Source organism: Pteronotus mesoamericanus, unplaced genomic scaffold (assembly GCF_021234165.1).
Source record: "Pteronotus mesoamericanus isolate MK-2021 breed Mesoamerican mustached bat unplaced genomic scaffold, CSHL_Meso_final contig_27, whole genome shotgun sequence".
NCBI lineage: Eukaryota > Metazoa > Chordata > Mammalia > Chiroptera > Mormoopidae > Pteronotus > Pteronotus mesoamericanus.
The window spans coordinates 21,995,868-22,023,500 of NW_026555115.1; the positions used below are offsets into that span (position 1 = coordinate 21,995,868).

The window sequence follows — 27,633 nt, forward strand, 5'->3', positions numbered from 1 at the left end:
CAGAAGTGATTACAGCCGAAACCACAACACTCTCCACTGGTATCAAAACGGAGGGCACGTCAGTGTCTGCAACTGCAACACCCACTCCAGTCTCTACAAGGGTGTCCTGGATGCCTGAACGAGATACAACGCCAACAGGATCGTCTTCCAGCCCCTCTGCTCAGGAAACATCGGCTTCTTCACAGAGCCACCTCACTAGGAGCGCTGAGACCACTAACGGACCACAGCCCAGCATCCGCACAGGACAGAGCACCTCAGCTCCTTCACCCTCAACAAGTCGAACTATTGTTACTTCAGGTGTTCCTCAGCAGACGTCTCACTCAGGTGAGACACCCGCTTCATCCTCCTCCACTGGCAGCAGCACACTCCGGACAACATCGGAAGTGATGACGGCCCCAAACACAACACTCTCCACTGGTAGCAAAACGGAGGGCATGTCAGTGTCTGTAACTGCTTCTCCCACTCCAGTCCCTACAAGGGTGTCCGGGATACCTGAACGACAGACAACGCCAACAGCATCGTCTTCCAGCACCTCTGCTCAGGAAACATCGGCTTCTTCACAGAGCCACCTCAATAGGAGCGCTGAGGCCACGAAAGCACCTCATCCCTTATCCTCAACAAATGGAAATATTGTAACTTCACCTGTGCTTCAGAAGACATCCCATTCTGGTGAGATACTCCCTTCTTGCCCCTCAACTGGGAACAGCACACACCTGGCATCTTCAGAAGTTATGACAGTTTTATATACATCTGTCCCCAATGGTAGTAAAACATATTTTATGTCAGTGTTTATAACTACAACATCCACTCTAGTCTCTGCAGGTGTGTCAGATACAACTGAACGAGAAGGAACCCCGGTAGCATCCTCTTCCATCACCTTTGTTCCAGAAACTTCAACTTCTACCTGGAACCACCTCATTCAGAGTGCTGAGATCACAAGGAAACCAGAAAGCAGCTCTGTCACAGGTTTGAGCACATTCGGGGGTTTTTTTCCATCAATATGTTGTGTCTGAAGTATTTCTCAGGCCACCTCCTCTTCTGGTGAAACAACCCCTTCATCTTCTTTCAGTGTTAATAGCACAACTCTGTCAACATTAGAATTTTTTACTGCACTAGCCTCTATGTATGCCTCTATAGGTAATACCAGAGAGACATCACTATCTCAACCAGAAGTTTTTTCCCCGTTCACTTCTATAGTTTCTACCCTATCACAGTCCGATGTAGCATCAAAGTCACCCTCTCTCAGTTCTTCATCTCCAGCATCATCTACATTGTCCACTGTCACTAGAGCAAAGGGACGGAGATGACAGGATGGCCGCATACAGGCAGCTCGATCTCTACAGATATTTTCAGGAAACATTCACTTCAGGTGAAACAACAACATTCACATCATCCCTCTATGTTAGCCATGCCACATTGTCACAAAAAAACTTGTCAACATCGATAGCTGCTGCTATACTGGTCACAGAAATCATATCTACTTCTACAGCTAGTACTGTTTCTTGGATTACTTCTCAAGTCTCAAAAATAGACACACAGGGGAGAACCCACCACATGTTCTTATCTGAGAGCTCCTCAGGAAACAACAATAACATTTTCTCAGATTCACTGGTCACAAGCACAGGAACCACTGGAGATGTTCACGTCAGCAGCACAAGCTCCAGTGTGACTCAAAGCACCAAAACAGTCACATTTGTATCTCCTTCACCCATACTAAGTGAACACACTTCTCAACAATATGTAATAGTAGGCACAACAAGGCAGTTAACACCATTCTCTACCACCACCCCTCCTTGGGAATCATCAATTATTTCCCAGATAGATCACACCAAGGCACACAGACTGCACAAGAATCACAAACCACAACTTCAGTCTCCTCCGTGACAAACACAATCAAGACCTTCACATCTGCAACTTCTTCATTCAAGCCAACTGGATACTCATTCTCAGAAAATGTTCCTCAGTATACATCCAATGCAGGTGAAGTGACAATATTCACCCCAGCCACCCTCCAGAGAAATTCACAAAACTCAGGTTACTACTACTACCACAGAACTGTGGACAACACTAGCCAACCCAGACACCACCCTTGGAGCCTCAGGAGACACATCATTTTCCATAACAAGCACCATTCCTCGGGCCACGTCTGTAGTATCAACATTGAGAGGCCCAGGAGGAACATCAACATCTCCTGTTACCAGCACTTCACCTGACACAACATCAACCATTTTCCAGACCCACTGGGCTCAAGGCACAGTGGCAACTACAGAACTGCTCACCAGCACAGTGGTCTCTTTGGTGATGGAAACCACCTTGGTGGGCACAGCTACAGCTTCTTCCTCCAGAACAAGTAGCCAAACAACTGCAGGAAATGCTTCCCCAGAAACATCCTCCTCACATAAGATCAAGAGTTTCTTATCAATTTCCTCCAGGGAAAGTCATACAACTCAGTCCACAAGTGAAGTGCTGTTCACTGCAACCAGTCTTGACACTACTCCAGGAACCATGGGAATCATGCCCACTATTGTCACCACCACCATTTCAATCATCACCTCTGAGGTCTCAACAGCAGAGACCAAAAAGACAGTCAATCCTAACTTCTCCCAGCACCTCTCCTCAGGGCACATCCCCTATATCCCAGTTAGCTCAGACTCAAAGTACAGGAACCACTAGAGGATCTGAAACTGTCAGTTCAGTCTCCCAGGTGACTAATACCTTCTCAAGAGTCACATCTCCATTTACACTGAATGTGCACACACCTCCACAAACTATTACCCATTCTCTGTCACCTTCAAGCAGCAGCAAAACAATAACCTCAAACCCAGTCAGAGACAGCCACAGGACTCAAACATTGGTGCCAGCCTTGTCCTCTTGGGCAACTGAAGGGCTAACTATAGTCAGTTCTACCACCCTGTGTGATGCAGCCTTTTGTTCTCCTTTCACTACTTTGTTCGCAAGTGGAGAAGTTCTGACAACAACTTCAAGCTCAGTAATCCATGAAAACATGGTCGCAGCGGTCATTCCCACTGTAGGCTCTGGCAGTAACTCTTTGACAAATACCGTGCAAGCCCCAGCTTCCTCAGTGAGCAAGCCAAAGCACATCCAGCCCTGAGCATCCTGCAACTATTCAAATGGTCGCCTCCACCACCAACCTTCCTACAAGGCCAACATATATGAGTTTTACAAGTAATCACAACAGCATAGATGGAATCCACACTAACTTTGTCATTTCCACATGCAACCTACCCTTTGATCAAGACTACTCCTGATGCTTCTTCAACATCTAAGTATTCTAAAAGTACATTGCCTACACTACAGCCATTAATAGGCTATGCTTACTCTGACTACTTCTTCTGGTAATGTGAGCAAAGCTCAGACCATACTGAGTTTCTACACTTCAACCAGTAATTCTTTATTATCTCAAGCAGCCCCTGTCCCTGCAGTCACATGGAACTCCACCACCACCATATTCACAGATCATCCCACACTTCAGTCTGATACCAGCACTTTCTCACCACCCACAGCACCCTCAGGCTCTACCGTGAAGACTGAGACATCAGGTAGGAGGGGATTCCAGTGTCTTGGCGTCTTACAGTGGCCCCATTGGCTCAATATGGCCTAGAGGAGTGCTTGAGAGAGGATGGTGAGTTAACACCACCAGGCTAGGACTGGGTTGTGGTGGGTGACAAGGTCACCATCCCCTCTGCTCTACCAGACAACTGCTTATCTGCAGGGAGTGGTTTGGGTATGAGTAGAAGACAGACAAGAGGATTTCTAGTTGTCTCTTCCAGCCCATTAAGTCTATGACTCTTTTAGATTATGCTCTTCTGTGACTGTAAGACCCACTCCAGTCTTCTCTCCCTGCACGCCAGGAATAATCGCAACCTCACTGAGGATGGACAGTGAGAGAAGCACAGCAACCTCACTACCCTCAACAACTCTCCATACTCTTACAACCTCAACTCCCAGCACATCCACAGGCACACACTCAACAGCTACCCCATTCCCTATCAACCCTGAGAAAGGTAAGTGATGTCATAGAGCTGGGACTTTTCCTCCCTGAGGTAGGGAGGATTGAGCTAGATGTGGAGCTTGTAGTTGTAGCAGCTGAATTGGATCTACCAATGAGGTCCCTTGTAGTAAGTTCTGTGGATATCGCCACTGCCCCTCCTGGGCCATGGGAAGTCAAGCTGCTCCCCATATCTTCTATAGGATGATGTAACTGAATGTTCAGTCCCAGCCTGCTTGCTCATAGACTCTGCTCTTTCACATCAGAAGGGCCTCCTCACAGGGAACAATGAGATAGCATCAGAGTTGGGTGCTGAGGGCAGGCTTTGTACATGGCATCAGAGTAGGAGGTGAAGGTAAAGAAGTGATCAAGGTGCTTTCCAGAAAGAGACAGATCTGCTGCCTCAGTAGGTGCAATTAGAAGAATAAGCCCACAGTATTAGGCACACACAACAAAAGGCTCCTATGGGATGTGGGGTGGGTTCAAGGTGAAGAGGAACCTTCTTAGAAAGGATTAATAAGAGCTGGGAAATAAGAAACACTCTAAGCCATCAGGAGGGCCTGAACAGCTGGAATAAAGGTATAGATGTGAAGAATGGTCTCAGCATAGCATGGGGAGAAGATCCCCAAGTCATATGGGGTTGCTGGAAGTAAGGTGAAAAGTGTTGAGAAGTGAGGCTGTGATGTAAGGGAATCTTGTGGATAATGGGAACCAGGGAAGATGTGGTTAGATTTGCATTTATGAGTGGTGCTATGGTGGCTGGGGTTGAGGATAGATTCGCAGGCCAGGGGAAGAGTGTAAAGATTACTGTAAGTTCCAAGCAAGACCAGGTGAGTATGGAAAGGAGGCCCATTTGAGAAATGCTTAGGACAAATTTTCTCAAAGTGCCCAAACACCTCTAGGGGGTCCTAGGACAAATTCTAGGGCATCTTCAAGTTTATCTAGAGAAATACCATCTCAGGAAATATCTCATTCTATGAAGTGATCTTTCAATTACTCAACTTCACTACATTGGAGGAATTTTGTTTTTCCCCCCTTAAAACAATTATGAGTGCCATAACAGAGGCAGAATAATGTTTTGGTATTCTGACAGAAGGACTTGATTTTCTCCAAACTGGGGAAGGATGACGATACCAGTTTAAAGGGTAAAATGAGGAGATGGGTATAATGCAAATAGAAAGGGAGAGAGAACACAACTTGATGGCTCCTAGTTAGGGGAACAGAAGACAGGGTACAGGAGCAGCTGGGGGTCCCTGTCAGTGCGAATAAAGTGGGAGCCCATAAGAACTTTCTGCTCTTCTTTGTTTTGGCCCAGGTGTTTCCCTCTTCCCTTACGGACCACATGTTGGAGACTGGGAGTTTGTCAAAAGGAAAGTAGACTTCACCTCGCTGCTCTTCAAGCCCCAGATTGGATTCCCTTTTGGCTCCACTCTCCGAGATTTCCTCTACGTGAGTCCCTGGCTACAGCCCAAAAGGCAGGACTTGTGACCTGTGTTCCCTGGGCCCTGGTTGACTCTCTGGAGCTCCAAGATGGCCCTGTGACTATGACCATGATCTTGATGAAAAGGAAGGGAGAATGAAAGCAGCATTTGATAGGCACCTACTGTATCCCTGCCTCTGTCTCAGTTTGAAATCAGTCTTCAATGTCAGAGCATCAGCAAGGAAGACAGGGAGCTAGGCAAGGCTCACCTATCTCCATGAGCAGAAGTGTCTTTACCACAGTAAAGAGGTTACTGGGGCCCAGTAAGCTCTCTACTGTTTCTGCAGGGCCCTTTTTATGAACAGAAAGCTCCATTTGGGAAACAATAGTTTGATGCTGTTTACATTTTCTGTAATTCTATGAAAGTGATGATGTGAGGGTTTCAGTCCTTTTAACCCCATTTGTTGTGGCACCAGCTTCAGGATGCGGCCAAGGGAATATACCAAGAAGAGTCTGCTCTGTGACAGGATGGTCTGGAGATGGAGTCTGCTCTTGAAGCAGGATAAAACATACCACCCTAGGAAGGACTTGAGGAGGAATGTCCTGAGGGTGAAGTGTAATTTGTGTGAGAATTAGGTAAAGGGGCTCTCCCAGCAGGCAGGGAGATGGATGACATGACCTTCCAGAGGTTGTTGACACATCTGAAGTTCTTCCCAGAGAGGCCCTTGGGGGTCGCACTTCTGAGGAGCTGTCCCAAGGCTGCTCTGCTTCCCTCCCTGAATGCTAACTGGAAGAACTTTTGTGCTCAGTTCACAGATAATGGTCAGATCATTTTCCCGGATTCAGAGTACCAGATTTTCTCCTATCCCAACCCTCCCCTTAGAGGCTTCACGGACAGGGACCAGCTGGCCATTGTGGCTCCATTCTGGGATGATGCTGATTTCTCCAGCCACCAGGGAACCATATTTTATCAGGTGGGCCTTTCAAAGTATGGCATTCAGGATCCCCCAGAAGCCAGCAAGGAGAGACAAAAGGCTGTGTGGAGGGAGATGCAAGTACAATTGCTGTCAGAGCTCAGCTCAGTTTGGGCAGGGATTGGTGCTTAAATGTGAGAGTGGGGAGGAAGCAGATTAGGACTATTACACAAACTCAGGAATATCCTGACACAACCATGAGAAGACCTACAGGTGACAGGGATGGGGGTTGGCCATCCAGGGTTTTAGTTTAGAATAAGGTTGTAGGGGTGTTTTCTACTAAGCCTGAGTCAAGCAGGGCCCCTGCGTGTGCTCCTGGATTAGGTTAATGATTCCAATCAGTGGGAAGAGGTAACAAAAGCTTCTGCGGGGGAATGTAGACTCTGCCCCTGCCATGGACAAGGCACTGTAGAAGGTCCAAAGATGGAGGAACACCTGCCTGTCCTCGAGGAGCCTTGGATATGGAGAGGTTCAAATAGGCACAGGTGGTTTACGCTGTCCAAGCCAGTTTGTCCTGAGAGATACATGAGTTCAGGTCTGTTAAGACTTGGATTCTGGGCATTGACTCCATTCTACACACCCCAGGCTTCCCTGCTGCCACATTTGAATTGATCTTAAGGTCCAAGGAGCTAACTGAAAGTGTAGGTCTGGAAAAAGGAAGGATGTTGTATGTGGGTAGACTAAAGTGGTCAGGATCATCATGCAGAAAGTGCAGTCCCTAAGGGGTGTTGAGCTGGGACCCTCATTTCCTTGTCCTTATCTGTCTTCCTTTCTTAGGAGTATGAGACACTCTATGATGCCTACAAACCACTTGTAGTCCAGCAGGTAGAATCTTGGATTGAAAAGTTTACAAACACCTGGAACTACAAAGCCAGGTGGACCCTAAAGGTCACATGGGCCAATGCCCCTGCCTATCCTGCCCAGTGGACGTATGGGGTGAGTGGACAGCCCCCTATGAACATCTGGAAGCCAGACAGTGCCAATCTTCTAAAACCCTCTCTGACTCAAGGACATATTGTTGATTACAGCACTCAGCGCCCCCCTCCCCCACCTTGATGCTGAGCACTTACCATGAACAAGGCTGCCCCAATATTTTACTTTCATGAACTGAGCAGCTCAGGTCACTGGGTACTAGGAGGTTGGATGTAGGAAATGGAATTTTTGTAAGTCAAAATGGCTGGCAATTGGCAATTTTATATGGCTTGACCTGATAGTATTATCCACATTTTAGAGATGAGAAAGATGACAGAGAGGTTAAGCAACTTGCTCAAGGTCATGCAGCTAACAAATAACATAGCCAGGCCCAGAACCAAGGTTTTTCTGCCTTCAAATGCTGGCCCTCAACCATAAGACTTCCAATGGAAATGGGCATACCACACAGTCCACCTGGTCTTCCCTTTGGGAACTCACAGCTCTTACAGTCAGAAGTTCTCCCTCATGTCTTGTTTAAAGTCTCTTGTCTCTTGATTGGTTCAACAAATTCATTGATTACCTACTTTGTACAAGCACAGTGCTTGGTGTTCACCTTTAGAGAACCTACAGTCTCAACTGCTATGGTCCTCCCCACTATTCAGGTTGAGGAGACATTTGGAAATCATCCTTAAATGTCCCTGAGGAAGCTCCATAGGCCTCTCCCAGCTCTCTTGTGTCTTGGCTAATCTCTCAGGTTCCTGATTCTTTCTTACACAAATTGTCTTCCAACTGGTTTCTAACCCAGAGCCTTTTATGGCCCCTTCCTGGAAAGAAGTCACAAAGAAGGCAAATCTACCATGCTAGGTGCTTTGACACCAAGGGTGAAAGGTGTCCTACACTCTCCCATACTTGTCAACATTTTAAGCCCATGCCTTTCCTCTATGTGTGCATCGAGCCAGGGATGTGGGATGAATGATGGGACATCTGGGACGACACTCCAGATCTCTCACAGGCATCTCTTTGTTTGTCTCCAACCAACCTCCAGACCAGTACCTACCAGGCCATCCTCTCCACAGATGGAAGCAGATCCTTCGCCTTGTTTCTCTACCAAAGTGGTGGGATGCAGTGGGATGTGACCCAGCATCCAGGCAACTGGGTCCTCATGGGCTTCTCCAGGTAGGACGGGGAGGGGCTGTCAGCACTAAGCAAATAATAGGAAGCGGTGCAGAGCAGTTTTTTTGCTGCACACACATTCCCATACCCCAGAACCAGGCCGATTCCTCATTGCTGATGCTTCTGACTCATACTGGCACCAGTTCCCATTAAAAGATCTTATTTCTTGCTGTTTCACATGAAAAGATCCCTATTCACTGCCATTTTCTTTCCTCCCCTAGAACCTATGCAATGTATTAATTTCCAGAGCCTTGATTTCTCTAATTTCTGCTGATATTGGCTGGTCTCTCTTGACTTCTCAAATATTACAATAATGATAGCAAATATTTATTATACTAAGTACTTAATACATGTTATTTCATTTAATTATCACAACAACCCCGTGAAAGAGATATTATTTATTACACATTCTACAGGTAAGAAAACTGAGGTACAAATAGATCAGTAATTGCCCAAAGTCACAGAACTAGGAAGGGACAAAGCAAGAATTTCAACTCAGACATCTGAGGCTGAAATCTGCTTCCTGACTTCTGGTGCCCTTGGTGGAGAATTAACTCCTCCTCCAGGGCCATCAATAGCTTGTGTGGGGTCACTGGGAAAGACATAGAGCAGAGGGAGAGAGCTGTAGAGGGGGGCATAGGTTCCTATGTGTGAAGGTAGCTTAGTCTCTGATACAACAGTTCTCAATGACGGTATTTCCTGGTCCTGGTGTGTGTAATCAGTTGTGAATGCCATGTGTAATTTGTTACTGGTAATTACTGCAAATGATTTTCCTTTAGAGGGTGTTCAGGATTGCCCCTATAATTACACTGCTTTTACTTGATTTTTAATGCACTGTGAAAGAGAAAGGAATGGAAATATACAACTACCTAGGAATTTCACATCATTCTGAGTGTGCCTGACCCCTCCCCCAAGGTGCCAAGCCTGTGTGAGTCACCCATCCTGTGCCAGACAGGAGTAAAGATCAGGAGTCACTGCTCTGAGACATGCACCCAGAGTGAGGCCACAGGCTCTGTTCCTGGATTTTCCCCTTCCTGTATTAGAGAGCTTTGAACCCCACACCTGGGATGAGGGGCGCACCTATTGCATCAGGTCCTGAGTTTTGAGGGATTTATAAATGTTACTACATTTCATCTTTGCAATACTGTGAGGTAGATGCTACTGTCATCTCTTTTACACAGATGTGAAAACTAAGAATCAAAGAAATTAAGTAACTTGCCCATGGTTACCAACCTACTAAGTGTTGGAATCAAGGATTGAATTCATGACTGCCTAACTTCAGAGACTGGCTCTTAACCTAACCATCCCAACATACTGTCCTCTTCAATTCCTAGTTGAAGGGAAACAAACCTGAAGGCAGCCTGAACTCTGCTGTTTTCACACCCCTGCCTCATGAGCAGTTTCTGGCCATTGTTGATCAGATGTGGAATGGGTTAGTCTCCCCACCTACCTCTTCCCTTTTCCCGCTTAGTGGAGGGTATCAGTGATTCTGGCTGGCTGACTGACCAGCTCGTTGAATAATTGCCTAACCAGTAGATAACTAATGACTAGTTAGACTGAGTGAGCAATTAACTGGCTGAATGAATAACTTGCCAATTGAGAGGAAAGACTCTGTGTGACAGAGGCCTACAATTCTTTCCTTTGCCTGCAGTGGAGATGGGCATTTTGAAAACAGTCCACTGACATTCCAGCCAGCATGGGAAAAGTATCGTCCGGACCAATTCCTGAATTCCAAGTCAGGTAAAAGTGCCACTTAATCACATTTGAGCTGGACTTAAATTCTCTTCTGTTCTCCACTTTGTGGGCTATGTCAGTCCTAGAGGGGCAGCTCCTGGCACCTCCACCATCCTGAGGGGTGTCACCGCCACAAACTGACCTCCTGCCGATGTAACTGGGGCTGGGCACTGCCCAGGGGTACCTCATTTGGGGCTCTGCCTCCTTCCTGGAATGAGCCAAACTTGGGAGGTCTCTCAGTGGGGGCCCAGATCCTGACAGTGAGGACAGTGGTATGGCAGGGTGCAGGAATATGAATGGGTAGTTGGAACAACACTCCAAGTGACCTGTCCCAGAAGTGGAATGTGAATCCAGATGAGATCCTTTAAGGGAATGTACCAAGAGAGAGCCCTGATGGTCATTTAGTCATTATTTAATTGAGCATCTGCTACTTGCTGGACACTGTGCTGAGAACCAGGAATATGAAATAAGAGGGAAAAGATTGACTATATTTGCTCTCAATAAGCTCTTACTCTGGTAAGAAAGCTAGTACTTTAGTGTCAGGAAGAAGCCCTTAGGGCCTCCTCCATAACTCAGTGTACTGTCCCAAAGGGAAAGAAGTATCATTTGCAAAATGAGATAGAACAAAGGACATTTTAACATTAGAAATCAGCCATGTAAATTATGAAGCATAAGTCCAGTTCTATTTGTTCTGTGGCAAGAACTTTTGATAAACAGAAGCTAAGTCAAATCATGGGTGCCGTCTTATGGAGAACGCCGCCCGGTCGGATTAGGGCTCTTCTATCAAGATGTATTGGCTTGTGACCGAGGGGACACAATACAATAGAGAGGTGTGGGGAGAGAAAGAGAGAGAGAGAGAGAGGGAGAGAGAGAGTTTGGGGGAAGAGTATCTGATATGTTTTCCCTGATACCAGGTTGTTGTGGAGAAGATACATGAACAGATAATCATAAACAATGATTATCCTTTTCAAAACCTTAACACATTGTAGTTATCTTGACAATTACTTCTTTTGTGTGAGAACAGGGTAAAGATCTAATGTCATATCATATCTTATTGGACTCTGGAGCCCTCCTTCTCACTCACGGAAGCTGGGGTGGGCAGTATGTAACTTATAATTAATTGAAGGTCTATTTAATGTTCAAACTCCCCATCAGGGTTTCTTCTCCTGCCTACTTTCCCCATCCAAGGATGGTGTCTGGACACAGAGGACTCTTCCTCAGCCTTGTGGTGTTAGAGCAAGTCCCAGTGTCACATGCCAACTTCTCTGTGGCTCCCCAGCTGGCCTCTGAGCATCGGCCTCTTCCCTGACTGCTTTGGCCACTGACATGTCTGGGCTGGGGGAGCCGGAGGTCAAAGTTAAAAGCCAAGTGTCTGAGCAGATAGCTAGTGGCTCGTGGTATCATTCACTGACATATAGGACGCATGAAGAGGAACTGTTTTGGGGGGACTGGAAGGTGCTAGAGCTTAGAGTGACAGAAAAAAGGGTAGAGGGTGGGGTGAGCTGAAGTTCAGGGCCAGGCTTTGGCTGAGATGGGTCCAGGTGAGGCCTCCTTGCCCAGTCCTTGTCCCTGGGTTTTGCCTTAATATCTAAGCTTTGAGGGCTTTTGGAGGTCACATCAAATGGGGCCCTTGGGGAGGAATTGCTGCCAATCTGGATTGGGTCCCCTCTGTGGAAAAGCTGCCCAGGGAGGGGAAAGTGGCATACAGAGGGTGCATTTCTGAGTTCGGATTTTCCCTAAAGCTAAAGCAGAACCTATGGTCCTAAGCCCTGGGATAACCCCTTCTTCCTTTACTCCTCAGGACTCAGGGGTCTACAGATCTATAAACTACATAGTAAAGAAAGACCCAACTACCGTCTCAGGTGCCTGCAGCAGTTGAAGAGACAGCCTCAGTTGCCCAGTTTGGGCTGGGACCACATCTCCTGCCCTTGCTCCTGGCAACAGGGACTATGGGACTTACGATTCCAGCCCATCCACATAGGTGACAACTCCTTCTGGTCTCTTGGAGCATCTCCATTGTCCCCACAAGCCCACTCACCATCCCTCTGGTCAAGCCTTCCCCAGAAACGCGCCCCCGCCCCCGACACTCCTGTCCTTACCACAGGCATCCTGGGCCTGAGTGTGTCTGGACTTGTTGCAGGCTGGTGGGACCTTGGCAGCAGGCAGCTGTGCAGCTTTTCCTCCTGGCGCAGGGGCGTGTGTTGCAGCTACGGACCATGGGGAGAGCTTCTCCAAGGCTGGAGAGTGCAGAGTCCTTGGCAGCTTGGTATGTGGGTCCACAGAGACCTGAGCCCTTCCTCTGGAGTTCTCTGCTCTTCTCTCTCAGAGACCAGCCCTAGGTTTCACACCAAGCAATGGGACTCACAGAATGATGGCTTTTGACCCCATTTTCTCCCAGTTCCTTCTCCTCTCTGGCCCTCAATTTCCTGATCCTGTAACCTTAGGCAGCTCCCAACATCCTGTCCAGCTGACATCTTAGGGATTTATGACTGAGTGCCTCTTGCCGCATCTCCACTTGGCTCCATCACCCCAGCTTAGAGTGGAAGCATCTTTCTAGGGAAGGAGAGTGGTCTAGTCTGACTCTGTTCCTCTGGACCCATATTAGCAGGCTGTCTAGGAGAAGACATGGGATCATCTCCCTCAGAGACTGACTCTTGAAAGGAGCTAGAGGGCACGAGTGTGGTGGGGCAGGTAATATGTGCACTCCCCCTCCTCCCCGTAATCTGAGCGGCCTCCACAGTCCTAGACCATCGGCCAAGCCCTCCCACTCTAGCTCTTTGAGACTCAGCACCCCACCCTTGAAGAAAGAAAGTTCTTTATCTCTTACTCTGTACTGGCCCACCTGGGGGCTTGGCTGCAACAAGCCTACAAGGGAGGCAGTAACTGGTCGATGGCCTAAGGTCACTGAGCGGGGTGGGATCTGCACAGAGGGATGCCTGATTCCCAAGCCGTCCCCTTGCCACCCGTCTCATCCTGCCCCATGAACCTTCCATCTGGGTTCTGCAGGTCCTCTGTGTCTCGTCCCACCCCTGCTCCACAACACCCCCACACCCCTCAACACGCTGCTCTTCTCCGCAGAGCAAGAACTGGAACTGCAGGACTGGTGCTGCCGCAGGACTGGCCAGCCCTCCTTCTGTGCCCTGTATCACCAGAGGCAGCCCCGCATCAGCTGTGCTTGGTACCATCCCCCAAGGCCCGGTGAGGCTGCTGGGGCTGCCCTGGAGCAGATCTGAGGAGGGGTAGAGTCTCGGGGCCCGGGCCAGGGCAACACTAGATTCCTGGAGCAGGGCTGTGACCACAAGGGAAGGTGGGGATGGTTCTGGTTTTTGGTGGACGGCAAACAGAGAGACTTTGTACATGGTATTGGGGACGGGGTGGCAATGGGGGGTGGGAGTTAATGAGGAGACATAGGTAGGGCTGGGGCACAAAAATGCAAGAGGGCTTCCAAGGAGGATTCTATAAGCCATGATAAACACCTCCCCAGGCTTCAGCCTACCTGAGCAAATGCCCTGCCTGGGGGTGGTGGGTAACCTCAGGCCTTTCCCTTGTCTGCCATGCCAATGTGGTATCTCCTTTTTCTAGCCTGGATGTTTGGGGACCCCCACATCATCACCTTGGATGGTGTCAATTACACCTTCAATGGGCTGGGGGACTTCCTGCTGGTCCGGGCCAGGGACGGAAACTCCTCCTTCCTGCTGCAGGGCCGCACTGCCCGGACTGACTCAGCCCAGGCCACCAACTTCATTGCCTTTGCTGCTCAGTACACCGCCAGCAACCTGGCTCCCATCACGGTGAGTGAGACTAAGGGTGTTAGACATACATTCCTGCTGCCCTCCTGCCCCTACACCCCCAGAGAGCCCTCCAGGACCTTCACCTGGAAATCAAGGCCCAAGAGGAGAAAGAGAAGGAAGAAGGGAAGGGGGCAAGAAGTGTAGAGGATGCCTCCTGCCACTGTACAGTTTGAGAGTCAATCCTGGAGACACAAGGTTAAGGTTCAGATTCCACCAGCTATGTGACTGAAGAGATGACTTAACTTCCAGTGCCTTAGTTTTATTACAGAAAAAAGGGGATAATAATATTGCCTACCACACAGGGCTGTTGTGAGATTTTAATGAGATGATCTAAGAAATGTGCCGAGCTCAGAGCCTGTCCTATGCTAAGCAGTCCATAGACGTTAGGTAGAAAAACCTTATCATCACACTCTTTATCACCTTCATCTCCATCCAGGGCTCAGGTTCTTAGCTCCTTGCAGCCTCCTTTCTCAGCCTCTGGGACCATCTTCAGGTCAGGCTTAGTCCTCCTCCAATTTCCTTCCAGATTCAATGGCTCCTTGGTCCCAATGACACAATCCATGTGCGGCTCAATAATCAGACTGTGACCTTTGAAGATGAAGGTAAGCTGGGGACAGCCGTGAGGTTCAGAGCGTGCCCCACGCCTGCGAGCAGAGTGATGAGGGTGGAGGCAGCGGGACTGGGGCAGAGGAGGGTGGCCTCCCCTGTGCCTGAGTAGCTTCTTCACCCAGGAGCTGGGCATTAAATGTTCAGAGGAGGTCCCTTCTCTCCTTCCTCCAGTGCTGTGACAGCTTGTCTGTGGTAGCCCCTGTCTTTCGGTAGAAGTGGGTGGTGCAGCCTGTGAGGTGTTCTGTGGGTTAGTTTCGGGATCCCTGGAGAAGGCACCTGCAGGATATCCCAGAGCTGCTTACGGTCTCCTCTCTGCATCCTGAGCCTTCATTACTGCCAAGTTTTGGGCCTGCAGGGACCCAATGCTGGCTTCTTCCTCATCTGTCTCCCAACATTGCAGACCAGGAAATCTTCAATACCACTGGAGTTGTAATGACCCGCAATGGCTCCTTCGTGTCAGCCAGCTTAGATGGGACAGTGGTCGTCTCAGTGACTGCTCTCTCCAACATCCTCCATGCCTCCTGCAACCTCCCAGAAGAGTATCAAAACCACACGGAGGGCCTCCTGGGTAAGACGCAGACAGGATCCTGCCTCTGAGGCAGCAGCCACAACAGGAGCTCAGACCCCCAGGCTCCAGGTGGCTCCCCCTCCCATTGGCGGTGGACATCCCAGGCTGTATCCTTTTCTCAGCCTCCTTGGAACAGGGTCCTGTGGGCACAGAGTGGCAGGGCAGGACTGGGACCTCCTCAGCAACCTTTGAGGCCCACGTCCTATCCTCCTAAAGCTCCACTTGGGGGGCAGCCAAAGGAACATCCAGGATGGGCTCTGAGGAGGGTGGGGCCAGTAGCTGTCCCTCTTCTCCCTGCCCCTCACACCCTCCCATCCCTCCCTCCATTGCCTCCATTCTCCCCCTTCTTCACTCCTCCTCCCTCCCTGAAGCAGACGTGTGAGCTCTGAGGTTATGGTCCATCCTCTACCCTCCTCCTGGAGGACTGAACCAAGAACAGATGCAACAGAAAGAGGCTTCCTGGGCCCCCTGCTCCTCCTCACATCTCGACTGTGACCTGCGGGATACTCCCCAGGGAAGGGGGAGAGCCATAGTCCCTGGCGGGCTGACCTCCTGCTCTGTCCCGCAGGGGTTTGGAACAACTATCCAGGTGACGACTTCAAGATGCCCAATGGCACTGTTATTGCCCAAGGGAGCACAGAAGAGGACATTTTTCATTATGGAATGACCTGTGAGTTTGGACTTCCGAGTGCTGGGGTATATGGGACAAGGCCAGGTTGTCTCCCTCAGGCCTGTGGGAACCAGACCTCTGTCCTTCATGACAGACGGGTGGGAAAGTGAAGAGGAGATGCTGAGAATTCTGGTGCCACCCCAGACTCGTCCCTTCCGCCCACTCCCACCCATGTCTCTCTACCTGAAAGAGAGGATGAGGGAAGTGGGCAGCCCTCAGTCCCCTCAGTCACTAGAGCAGGTATTTCCAGGCTCAGAAACTGGAAGCCAAGCTGTCTTTCCATGCCCCCGTCCCCCACCCCAAACCATATAAAGCGAGGGTAAGGGGACACTGCAGAAATATAGCTGGAGTCCCACCTCTGGTACCACCACCATTGAACCTCATGTGTTATAGGGGAAATCAATGGAACAAGCCTCCTTGGCAAGAGGGACAACCATCTGCCTTCCAATTTCACCCCAGTCTTCCTTTCCCAACTGTTGCTAAACAACACCTTGAGTGAAAATTTGACTTCCGAATGTAACGGAGACAGACAATGCATCTATGACACCCTGGCAACAGGAAACACAGGGACTGGACTTCATACTAGGATGCTCTTGGGAAGATACCAGGAGATGAACAACACTCTCAGTAAGTGGCACGAAGCTCTGGGAGGTGTTTCAGAGTTAGGGGGCAGATGAGGCGCCCTTTCTGTGACATTCCTTTAAGGTACGCCTTTTTAAAATGTACCAGATTTTTTTTTGACTCATGTTATTCCTCTGCTCAAAACCTCCCATGGCTCTCCAGCTCATTCTGTCCTTAGAATGACCTTCAAAGCCTTATCCAATTTGCCACTTGAAATCTTCTGGTACTGCCGCCTCGCTCCCTTGGCTCCCGTCGCATGGCTTCTTCGTGTCCTTCAAAGTGCCAAGCTCACTCTCAACTCTGAGACCCCACATATGCTGTTTTATTTGCCTGGAATGACCTTCCCCCAGGCAAGCCTCAAGCTAGCTCCTCACCTCTTCAAGGCTCTATTTAAATGTCATCTTTCTTGGTTAGCCTGTCTAAATTCCACATTCATCCACACTCCCTATTTACTTCCCCTGGTTTATTTTTTTCCTTAGCATTTATAATTATCAAACATATTTCCTAATTTTCATAGGTATCTTCTTTATTACGTGTTCATTGCTGTGGCCTTGCTACCTAGAACAGTGCCAGCCATATAGTAGGTGTTCAGTAAAGACTTGTTAAGTGACTGACTGAATTAATTAACACAAAATCAAATGGAAATAGCAGGAGTCCAAAAACCAGACACAACTGAAAAGGTTTAACTTCCTATTTCCTGGCAAATGCAATGTCCATTTAGATACTGTTCTCATGGTTTTCAGCCCTCTTCCAAAGGTAAAACTCTGTGGTGGTCTGAACAACCCTGTTTTCGGATTCACCCCACACCAAACCCAGCATAGCACTCTGATCAGGAAAGAACTTGAAATGAATCCTGTTTGAGCGGAAGAAAAAGGGAGAATAAAGATTTGGCCATGTGGGCAGTACAACCCCAACCTGCCCTGCATAGGTCTGAGAGCATGTACGCAGAATAATTCCTGCTTCTGGAGGTGGGTCACAGTCCTGCGAATGCCTCACACAGGCTAGAGGACTAGAGAAAGAGAGAAGAGGCCCGCAAGGCTAGACAGTGTCCTGCCACAGGCCCCACCCCTCCCCCGCCCCTCTGTATTTCAGATCAGTATCCGCCCTCTATCTACGGTGCCCAAGAGTTGAAAGCCTACGTGGGGAACACCATGCTGATTCAATACAACAGCAGCTCTGAGAACGTCACATTCACTCTCAGAGACAATTCCACTGAAGACTTCAAGCTTTTTGGTAAGGTTGCTTGACTGGGGTCATAGGAGATGAGTTCAGAGTCAAACTTTGGATGATTTTGCATTATTATACCCTTTGCAATTTCATGTCATTTTTCAATTTGAATATCAAGGACCAGCCATTTCTTGAGAATGACTCCATAATTTAAATAGATACCTATCCCTATGTGAATAGTGACAGGCTGATTGAGATTTGGCTGGCTGGTCCAGCTAGCTAGACTGACTCTGGGCATGTACAACTGATGAAAAGGTCATTTCATCTCAGTCTAATAATATGCAATCGCCTTTAACCATCTCTTTGTGTAATCACCTGATTTTTAGAATAAAGTGTAACAACTAACAAATTTCTACATTTCAAGATGTTTTCATACCTACATTTTTGAAGGACATAATGTGGAACAAGATTTAAAGAAAAAACAAACACCATGATTTGAACCGTTTGTCACTATTTTTGTGTCTGTCAACCACATTTACCTAACTTTGTCTCTCGTCTTTTATGTGCTGAGACAAGGCAAAGCTTCACCTCTCTTTCTCAGCAATGGTGTGGAAACCCCCATGCCTGCAACCATGATCTGGGTCAGCGTCAAAGCCTATAGGATGCAACTTGCTTTCTGCTGCCAGCTCTGACTACGCTGGTGACTGTTTTTTGCTAAACCAAAGCTCTTGGTTACCTTATTCTGAGCTCTGAGCACCTCTCTGCCTCATTTTCTTTCTTCTGAGCATAAGAAGGGACTCCTTTGTCTGTACCCTTTTGCTCCATGTGGCATCCTCTCAGGGGCTAGACAATAGCATCAGGAGACTTTCTCCTCCACTGGACTCTTCTCCTGAAGAGTGATGGCCTGGAAGTTACTCTTGTCTTACCTCCTCTCAGTCCCTCTTAATTTAGTTTTGAGAAGACGTCCCTATTTTCTTGAAAAACATAAGGTAGGTTCGATCAGAAAAGTCCTAACTGATGTAGCAGTGTTTTTAGTACAGTCTGGTGTCTGAAGGGGTGGCTGGTCTAAATTCCAGGAAGTGAGTGGAATCGGCAAGACACCAGGGCAAGGGATGGAGCCGCTGTGAAGGTGAAGCCAGTTTGGCCTGCAGCGTAGCCTGGGGATGTGTCAGGAGGATCCAGACCTTCATCCTCCATCCCCTCCCCTCCTCACCCCACTCCCGTCCATGTCCCATCCTCTGCAGGCCCAGGCAGGTCGCCCTTTGGGAGTTTCTTCAGGAGGCAACTGCCTTCCCCTCTATGGAGGTCACTCTACAATCAGTTAGTTGCTCTGGTGTTACCTCCAGATTGGAGCATGTCCAGGATCACCCCAGAAAACCAGACTTGCTCAAGAAATGCCTGATGAGGTTTGAGGGGTGGTCTGAGAGAGGCAGTGGAAGTCTAGTGTCAGCTGTCAGGGTATTAGATGCCAAGGTGTGTCAGGTGGCAGAGAAGAAGAGTCTTCCACCTCGCAATGATCTCATCTTCCCTGGGGCAGAGAATGGGACATTGCTATGGACACCAGGCTTGCCGAAACCCTTCACTCTGGAGATTCTAGCAAGAAATGTCAAGGACAACTTATCATCTGTACTCCAGCCGAAGACCGTGGTCTGTCCTTGCAAGGAAGAGAAACAGTGCTTATACAACCAGACCAGCTGGGTGGGCCATTCCTCCCTGGAGGTGAGTGCTGGGAGGAGGGTGGGAAGGAGGTTCCATTTAGAGGGGAAAAGAGGTGGAACTGGAAGGGATGTCATCAGCTCCTCTGTGGTAATGTCTGTGTTGGGAGGTGGGTGGAGCTGTGGTAGGTGAGTAGAGCAGATACCAATCTCAGGCCACAAGCTTATTCATGTGAGAAATAGAACTCTCCTTACTGCTTATAGCTCAGCTGAATTTCTGCCTCACAGCTCCCATTCTCCTAGGCTGGCAGGAAACTTCCTCCTCAGACTTTCTTAGTGGCTCCCAGCTTCATGCTTCTGGAACAAGGCACTGAGGTGTAGGGTATGAAGATGTGGTCCCTGGGCACGTGTCTGCACTGATCACAGGCTCCATACCCATTCTTTGTCAAACCCATGCAGGTGCTCTGCACTTCTGTGCCTTGCTCGGACACAGGGAATCTTTTGTGCGGTGGCTTAATGTCCTAAACAGACATTTCTCTCTGGCATCCCACCATCATGGTGTTGGGAAGGAAAGGTGAGGGGAGCCCAGAGGCTGGAAAGTGGAAAAAGCATAGAAAGTGGGGGCGGGGGGAGAGATTAAAGTCAATATATTATTTTAGATATCCCAAAATATCCAGTCTCAGAAGAAGAAAGTATTGGAGAGTTGCTTTTCAGGGAGATTTTCAGAGTCATCTCAGTAGAGGGGTCAGAAAAGAGCAACCAGGGAGCTTGATGAGGCTTCCAGAACCATACCTTCCCTGTGCCTTTGCTCTGGTTACATGTGTTATTGTGCTAAGCAGTGAGGCTCTGTCTTCTTGGTTTGGGAGTCAACAAGGGAACAATGAGCAGGAAACTCCAGCTTTCAGGGGATCCAGTTTTCAAGGGATTAGTAGAATATTTATTTACATTTTTAGCCCTCATCTTTCTCTAGAAAGGATTTCAGGCAAGGAGACATAGTGTGAGAGGGAAGAGGTTGAGAACTTGGGGTAGGGGCCAGGCAGACAGAGGGGTTAGGGGAAAGAATGGCCCAGGGCAGTGACTAGCAGGCTAGAGGACAATGTGCCTTTGGGCAGAGACGTGCCAGCCCAGGGCCTGGTAAAGAAGGAGCTCAGTAGACACTGGCTGAGATAAGACAAGGACACGGGATCCATAGGTTCTCAGACAGGAGGAGTCAGTACTTAAAGATCCTGATGCCCTTCATGGTTCAGCCCCCTGGCTGCCCAGTGATCAGCAACCCATTTCAGGTGGCCGGCTGCAAGTGTGACAACAACACTTTTGGTCTCTACTGTGAACGCTCCAAGGACCTCTGTGACGAGCAGTGCTTCCCAAATGTGAAGTGCATTCCTGGGCAGGGCTGTGAGGCTTGTCCCTCAAACTTAACTGGGGATGGACGTCACTGTGCACGTAAGCTGGGAACAGGGCGTTGGCAGGGAAAGGCTCTGGGGACAGGTGACAACTGGAGGCTCTAGGACAGCCACCAGCAAACCATTTCTCTCCTTTTTCTAACAAGTATTTAGAATGATCAATATAGGTGGGTGTGGTAACGAGGTAAGTTGGCATGGTAGGGTGTGAGACTGAAGGAGAAGAGAAGGTATAGGCACGGTGGAGAGCAGGGCAGAGTAGCCCTGAGACACTAACGGGGAAAACCCAGGGAAAAAGATTGAAGGTAGCCTGGGGAAGACAGGGCACTTCTGGCAGAGCCAGGGTACAAGAGGCAAGTTGGGCGCCCTGGTTCCTTGGGGTCTTCTGAGATGCAAGACCAGGAGTCTCCACACCCCCCAAGGTAGGACATTTGGAGGGACTGTCATAGGCATCTGGCAGAAGGGGCGCCTCATATTTCCTTTGAGTCCTGCTCCAACCACCAGTTCCTTGACTTCTGAGCCGTTGGAGTCGTGATGAGTGAAGTCACAGTGAGGCCTCCACTGAGCCCAAATGAAATCTGAGCAGAGGCCAGAGTGGATAGAACCACAGCCTTAAAAAGGCAGAAAGGGGGATAGAAGTGGGGAAAGCCTTCTGAGTCCTTTCCCAATTTAGAAGGTCTGATAAACAACGCTTTTCCCTCAGCAGAAGTGGGAGAATACCTGCCTAATAGAGGAATAGGGGTTTCCAGTATAGAAGTTTCCAATCTAGAACTTGGAAAAGGCAGAAGGATAGTTTGGGGTTCAGAAGCAGAATGTAGATCGCGCGGGCTTCGGGGGAAGGAAACAAGCCTGTCCTGGGAGCAGATTTCCATGGGCAGGAGGCTCCTCTCTGCTGTCCCTCATGGTGTTGCTGACCTCTGCTATCTCTACAGCTCTGGAGTACCACGCACTCTGTGAGAACATGTCCTGCCCTGTGAATTACTGCTACAACCAAGGCCACTGCTACATCTCCCACACCCTGGGCTGCCAGCCCACCTGCACCTGTCCCCCAGCCTTCACAGATGCCCGCTGCTTCCTAGCTGGGAACAATTTCACTCCAGCCCTCAAGTCAGGTATCACCAGATACCCCCACCATCCTCGCTGCCACTCTTTTCTCGCTTGGGGGAAGATGGGAGGACTCTGGGTGCCAGGACAAAGTTCCTCAAACTCACAGGAGAGAACTCCAAATTTCACTTGAGCAGTGGTATGTTGTATGTTGTGGACTATGGGAGCTGGTGGTGGGATCTGTGCCAGCATGAACCACGGGCCTGAGTGATCTTATGAGAAAAGACTGAAGGTGACCTTATGGCTCAGTGAGAAGAGTCAGGGAAGCCATGATCATAGTCAAGTGAGCTCTCGGGTGAGGGTCAGCGGACTCAGCCCCTTCTGATTCCTCTGGTTACCTATCACTGTAGAACAGGGCAGTCTCCCTGGACTGGCCCAACCGTCTCTTTGGTAAGTCTGCGTAAACCCATGAGGTGATTATGAATCTGTTTCTCCTACCTCCAGAGCTTCCATTAAGAACCATCCAGATCTTTCTCAGTGAAGAAGAAAATGCCACCATGGCAGACGTCAACGCCTCGGTCAGTAATGCAGGTGGCTCTGAGTGGGCAGGAGGATCTTGGCAGGTTCTGAGCAGGGTCTTAGCCATCACTTGTGCGTCCTGCAGTTTCATCATCCATCTAGATTTAATTACCAGAGGAAATGGGAGCCTCCTGCCTCAGGAAAGTCCAGGGGTGAGGAAGGCAGGAAGTCCCAGGACAGAGACTTCTGAGGGGACTGGAATGGAGAACTTGAAATGAACAGAATCTAGGGTGGCCAAGTCACCCAAGCCTCTCCATCTTAGAGTCCTTGGGAGCTGCACTTGAGTATTATACGGAAGAAACACAAGAAGGCCTTTCACCTACAGGAAGCCTTCTCTGACCTCCCAAAGGGAACTGGGGGCTCCTTCTCCCTGACCATTCCTCAGTTACAGGGAAAGTAGCACAGCGGTTGAGTTATTGTGCTCAGTGGTTGAGGCTCTAGAATCCTACATACCTTGGTTCAAGTCCAAACTCTACCACCCATTAGACAAGATATAATAATTAGACTATTTGATGTCTCATCTATAAATATGGAAATAATAATTTTACCTGTATCCCACAGTGTGTCAAGGTTTAAATGATAATGTATATAAAGTATTAAGCATGATGCCTGAAACACAAGCATTCAAAAATTAGAATAATGATTCCTCCTCCTCCTCCCTCTCCTCCCTCCCCCCCTCCCTTCCCCCACTCCTCCTCCACACTCTACACTCTGGTAAAATCTGTGGACATTTGTTTACTGCACCAGACTATGGGTCTTTGCACATGGACCCTCCCCTAGGTCTGGCTAAACATAATCTACGTTCAGTATAATGTGGGGAGAGAATGAGTGGGTGAGTCAGGAATCAAAGGCAAGGTGGGGGCCATTCATTTTAGCGTATCCCCTGTAATAGGAGGCTGGGAGTGTGGGTGCTGGGGAAGTCTGTAAAGTCTTTCACTTACCAAGAAACTTTTATTAAGCAGGAACCCATGCCAGTGCCAGGGCTAGGCTGGGGCATAAAGATGCGAAAATGGATGCGATAGGGTCATAGGGCTTAAAGATGGAAACAGACAGGGATGAATAAATGTATTAAAGTAGGAGATGTCTCCTCTCTGGGCTGAGCCTCACTCCCACCCCCGTTACACCCAACCGTCTGCCTTAGGTGGCCTATAGGCTGGAGAACCTGGATGTGCAGGCCTTTGCATGGAACAGCGAAGTGCAAAAAGTGTAAGTGGGATAGTTCCTGTTGGGTCCCTGAATCCCTCTTACCCCTCGCCTCTTAGTCCCTCACTCTGCCTCTCCCACACAGTGGTCCTCCAGAACCCCTGACCTCAGGAAGCTTCCTTCAACGATGGAAGGTCATCTCGAAATTCCAGTACCGCCCTAGGGGTCCTGTCATTGACTTCCTGAACACCCGGCTGCTGGACTCAGTAGTGGAGGCATTTTTACTACAGGCCCCGCAGGGATTATGGAAGAAAAGTGAGGGGCCCAGGAAAGATGTAGTCTTCCACGCCATTGCCAGGAGAGACGTGCACAGTTTGATGGCCTGTGAGTCACTTTCTTGGGGAAAGGACAGTCACAGGGATAGTTGAGGGAGGGGGTACACACCTCTGTGGAGGCTGTCACAGATATTCAGACTACACAAACCCATGGTTTAAAAAAAAAAAAAAGTATTCTACTTGCACGAAGCAAGATAATTTAGGGTTTTTGTTTTTTTTTTTTTTTTTTGGTTTGTTTGTAGTTTTTGAGAGAAATTGTAAACACTTTACCCACAAGCTCTCTAGATTTAAGAGCAAGAGCACAAAATACTACTTGATGAATTCCCATGTGCATAGTGTTACAGAGCAATTACGCCAGCTGCTGCCTTCCTAACCACTGCTGCTAATGCTTTAGTTTCTTGTAATAAAATTGTTAGTGATTTTGTTAAAATACCATTGTACTTTATATACATAAACAAAGACATCCTTTTGCCTTTGCCCTTCAGCTGGAGGATATTAAGTTGAAGGCTGGAGAGCCAGCCCAAGGGCAGAGATATCCCCTCCCTGAAAGGGAGTGTGATCCTTTGCAAAAGCCGTCTCCAGTCCAGGCCTCAGCTCCCCGATCTAGAAAATGAGATAGGATTTCTGACATCCCTTTCAGCTCTAACAGCCCTTGACTCTCCGGGAACAGGAATGAGATAAGTTGACAAGCTTGCAGAGAAGGAAAAGAATAGCTTTGGGAATGAGACAGAGAACAGGGCAGTGACCATGCCAAACCCAACAGAAGCTGTTGTGTTACTTGGGTGCAGGACCAAGCAAGAGGTTCCTCTAGAATGCAGGCTAAGCCTCATCTCTCCTGGGGGCAACAATATGAAATCCTCCAAATAACTACGAGTATGTGTGGTAGGGTAGTAGGGGTAGGGGTAAGGGAACAACTACCCTAGACCAGATTACACCTTTTGTTCAAGAAAACAAACAAGCCCCATAGTTTTTATTATACAAGTACAATATGTTTACTTTATAAACTTTAGGAAATAAAAATTAACAAAAAGAATAGAAAAAAGTCACCTGTATTTCCAATCCCCAGAGACAAATCCATTTTGCACATATCCTTTGATTTTTCTTTTATGCATAGGCACCTTCAGACTATCAGACTTTTTTTATGGTAAAGCATTCAAGTTATACTAAATTTTTCATAGCTTTATTAAACAGTTGTAAATACATTACCTTGAATATTGTGTGCACATTCCCATTTAATATATTATTTTATAATATATCTTAGTATGTATGGTATAATATATTTTAAAGGTATTATACAAATCATGATCATTGATTTAGTGCTTATTGTGTCAGGCACTGTACTCTCATACATTATCTCATTTAAGCTTTCCCAGGAAGGTAGGTGCTATTAACATTTTTTTTAAGATAAGGAAACTGAGACTGAAAGAACTAAGAAATTTCCCCAAATCACACAAGTAGTTAGTAGTAGAGTTTGAATTTCAACTCAGGCCTGGCTGACTTCAAAGCATATGTTCTTAACCAATGCACTTTCCATACCAGTGCTTACTTGGTTGCACAACATTCCTTATTTAACAAAACATCTGTTAAACATTGTTACTATTTAAACCACGCTGCTCCAGGCATCCATGAACATAAGTATTTGGGCACTCTTCCAATTATTTCTAAGGATAAATATCTAAAATGGAACTCTTGATTGGAAAGGTATAGATTCGGTGTTAATCAATTGCTTTCCGTGTTCATCTGTGTCCTACCTAACAGTGAACATAAGCACGCTGCGGAGTTACTTAAAATGCAACGGCTACCCGGGCTACGAGCTGGTCTACAGGCCGCAGGGCGGCTTCACTTGCGTGTCCCCGTGCAGTGAGGGCTACTGTGAGCACGGAGGCCAGTGCCAGCACCTGCCCGATGGGCCCCACTGCAGGTGAGTGGCGCAGGAGGCAGAGGGCAGTGCTGGGGAATCCAAGCTCGTCAAAGATACTGCAAGGGTCCAGAAAAGTCATGGTACCTGAAAATTATGACGGTTCCCTTGGTAATTGAGAGAGCAGAGATCAGAGAAAAGGGGACAATGGAAAAGAAAAGGTGTGAATGCCTACTCTCTGTGGAGAATAAAGGTGTTATATTACCCTTGAAACTCACACTGGCTAATAGGTAGGTATTATGACTATTTTAAAGATGAGAAAACTGCAGTTCAGAGATGACGGCCCTTCCCAAGGTACCCAGTAAGTTAAGTAGCAGGATATGTGTTCCAAAGTCAAAGTCTTCCGCCTGATTTTGCTTCTTGGAAAATCAGGTCTCCCCGTGGAAAAAAGGAACCCTTTATCTGTGTGTCTGCGGGCCCTGCCCCTTCTTAAGAGTACCAGGCATGGAAGACCCTCTCAGACTGGCGCCTTATGTCCCCTTGGTCCATCAACAGTCTGAAGGGCTCCAGTGAGGAGAATGCACTAAGTTTGCAGGCCTGCTAAGGAGGAGAAGGGCAGCGCCATCTGGGCCCTCTTGGCACGTCGGTGCCCTCCGCCCACCCTCGCCCCACGGCAGTTGCAGACCCGCCTAGGCCTCTCTCAAGGAGAGGGTGGGTGGAGCGGAGGGCGGGGCCCAACTCCCCTCATCCCCCACCCCGACACTCAGGGATGGGTTTGTGACTGGGCACGCTCACCGGTGGCCAGTCCCGCCCCTCCCCCTGCTCGGGTGTCGCTGATGCTGTGTGAATTGGTACCACCTGTGCTTCGGTTCCCCAGTGGTGGCTCTTCAGCCCCACCTCCGGGCTAACCCGGCCTCTTTCCGTAAAAGGGAGTCCCACCACAGAGTCGAAAGCCTTAGGCCCCGCCGCAGGAGCGGGTGGGGAGGCTGAGCGCCCCACTACCCACTGCTGACCGTGTCTCGTCTCTCCGTCCCCAGCTGTGTGCCCTTTTCCATCTACACGCCCTGGGGCAAGCAGTGTGAGCACCTGAGCATGAAACTCGGCGCCTTCTTCGGGATTCTCTTTGGGGCTTTGGGCGCACTCTTGCTGCTCGGGGTCGTGGTGTTTGTGGTGCTGCGCTTCTGGCGCCCCGGGGTCCGGTACTCGTACCCCCTGGACTCAGAAAGCTGAAGCCTGGCCCCAAAGGGGCAGCTATGGCCGAAGACCCGCCCCAGCTTCACCCGCATATTTCCCGGAGCCTTTGCTTTCGTCAGATTGGAAAAAGGAAGATGACTGAAGTCGATTCAGGATTCTTCAAGGAGAATGAATAATGGGAATGAATACTGATAAAGACAAGCACAATTTATCAGTAGACACAGGTGAAATGGAAGAGACTGTAAAGACCTACTACATAAACCAATGGATTCTCACGAGGACACTAACACACACACACCACACACACACCAGAGTTAATAATAGGGTGATGGCTCCAACTTAAAAACCAAAATACATTTGCACGTAAAACTCTAGTTTACTTGTAATTAAAGTCTATTTAAATAAAATCTCTGACTTTTTGTGTTTGCAAAGCCATGGGTTCCATTTGTCATTTTCTTCTGTTTGCTAAAGGGCTGGGCACAGGGGATGGAGGAGCAGAGGCAGGTTAGACCCGGTTCTGCTTCAGCTCTCAGTACTCCGCGTTGCTCCAACCCAGACTTGGATCCTTGCTTCTCCCTCAATATCACTTTCTTCCCGTCACCCCAATACAAACCAAGGCCCCTGAAGGACCATAGCAATACCTCTCATATTTTGTCCTTTGCTGGATTCCAGACACAGTCTTCTGAGCTTCTCCACCCCACAGTCCCTCAACCCCACTCTGTCTGCTTTTTCCCAGCAACCAGATCAGTGTCCACTGTATCCTTCTCTCTTTGCAGG

The 27,633-nt window shown here is 48.6% G+C and overlaps 1 protein-coding gene across 1 annotated transcript; it reads left to right on the top strand.

The window, feature by feature from the left end:
• The first annotated feature begins 928 nt into the window (after nt 1-928).
• On the top strand, nt 929-27,016 carry MUC4 (mucin 4, cell surface associated). The gene is made up of 24 exons (XM_054574960.1): nt 929-966; nt 3,873-4,025; nt 5,325-5,458; nt 6,239-6,403; nt 7,181-7,339; nt 8,361-8,491; nt 10,140-10,228; nt 12,024-12,203; nt 12,363-12,488; nt 13,301-13,420; nt 13,805-14,013; nt 14,540-14,615; nt 15,023-15,190; nt 15,759-15,860; nt 16,254-16,487; nt 17,574-17,714; nt 19,186-19,367; nt 20,587-20,746; nt 21,636-21,815; nt 22,252-22,325; nt 23,468-23,532; nt 23,615-23,853; nt 25,563-25,725; nt 26,700-27,016. The coding sequence occupies exons 2-24, from the start codon at nt 3,896-3,898 to the stop codon at nt 26,890-26,892; spliced, it is 3,420 nt and encodes a 1,139-aa protein (XP_054430935.1). The 5' UTR covers nt 929-966; nt 3,873-3,895; the 3' UTR covers nt 26,893-27,016.
• Nucleotides 27,017-27,633: the final 617 nt, after the last annotated feature.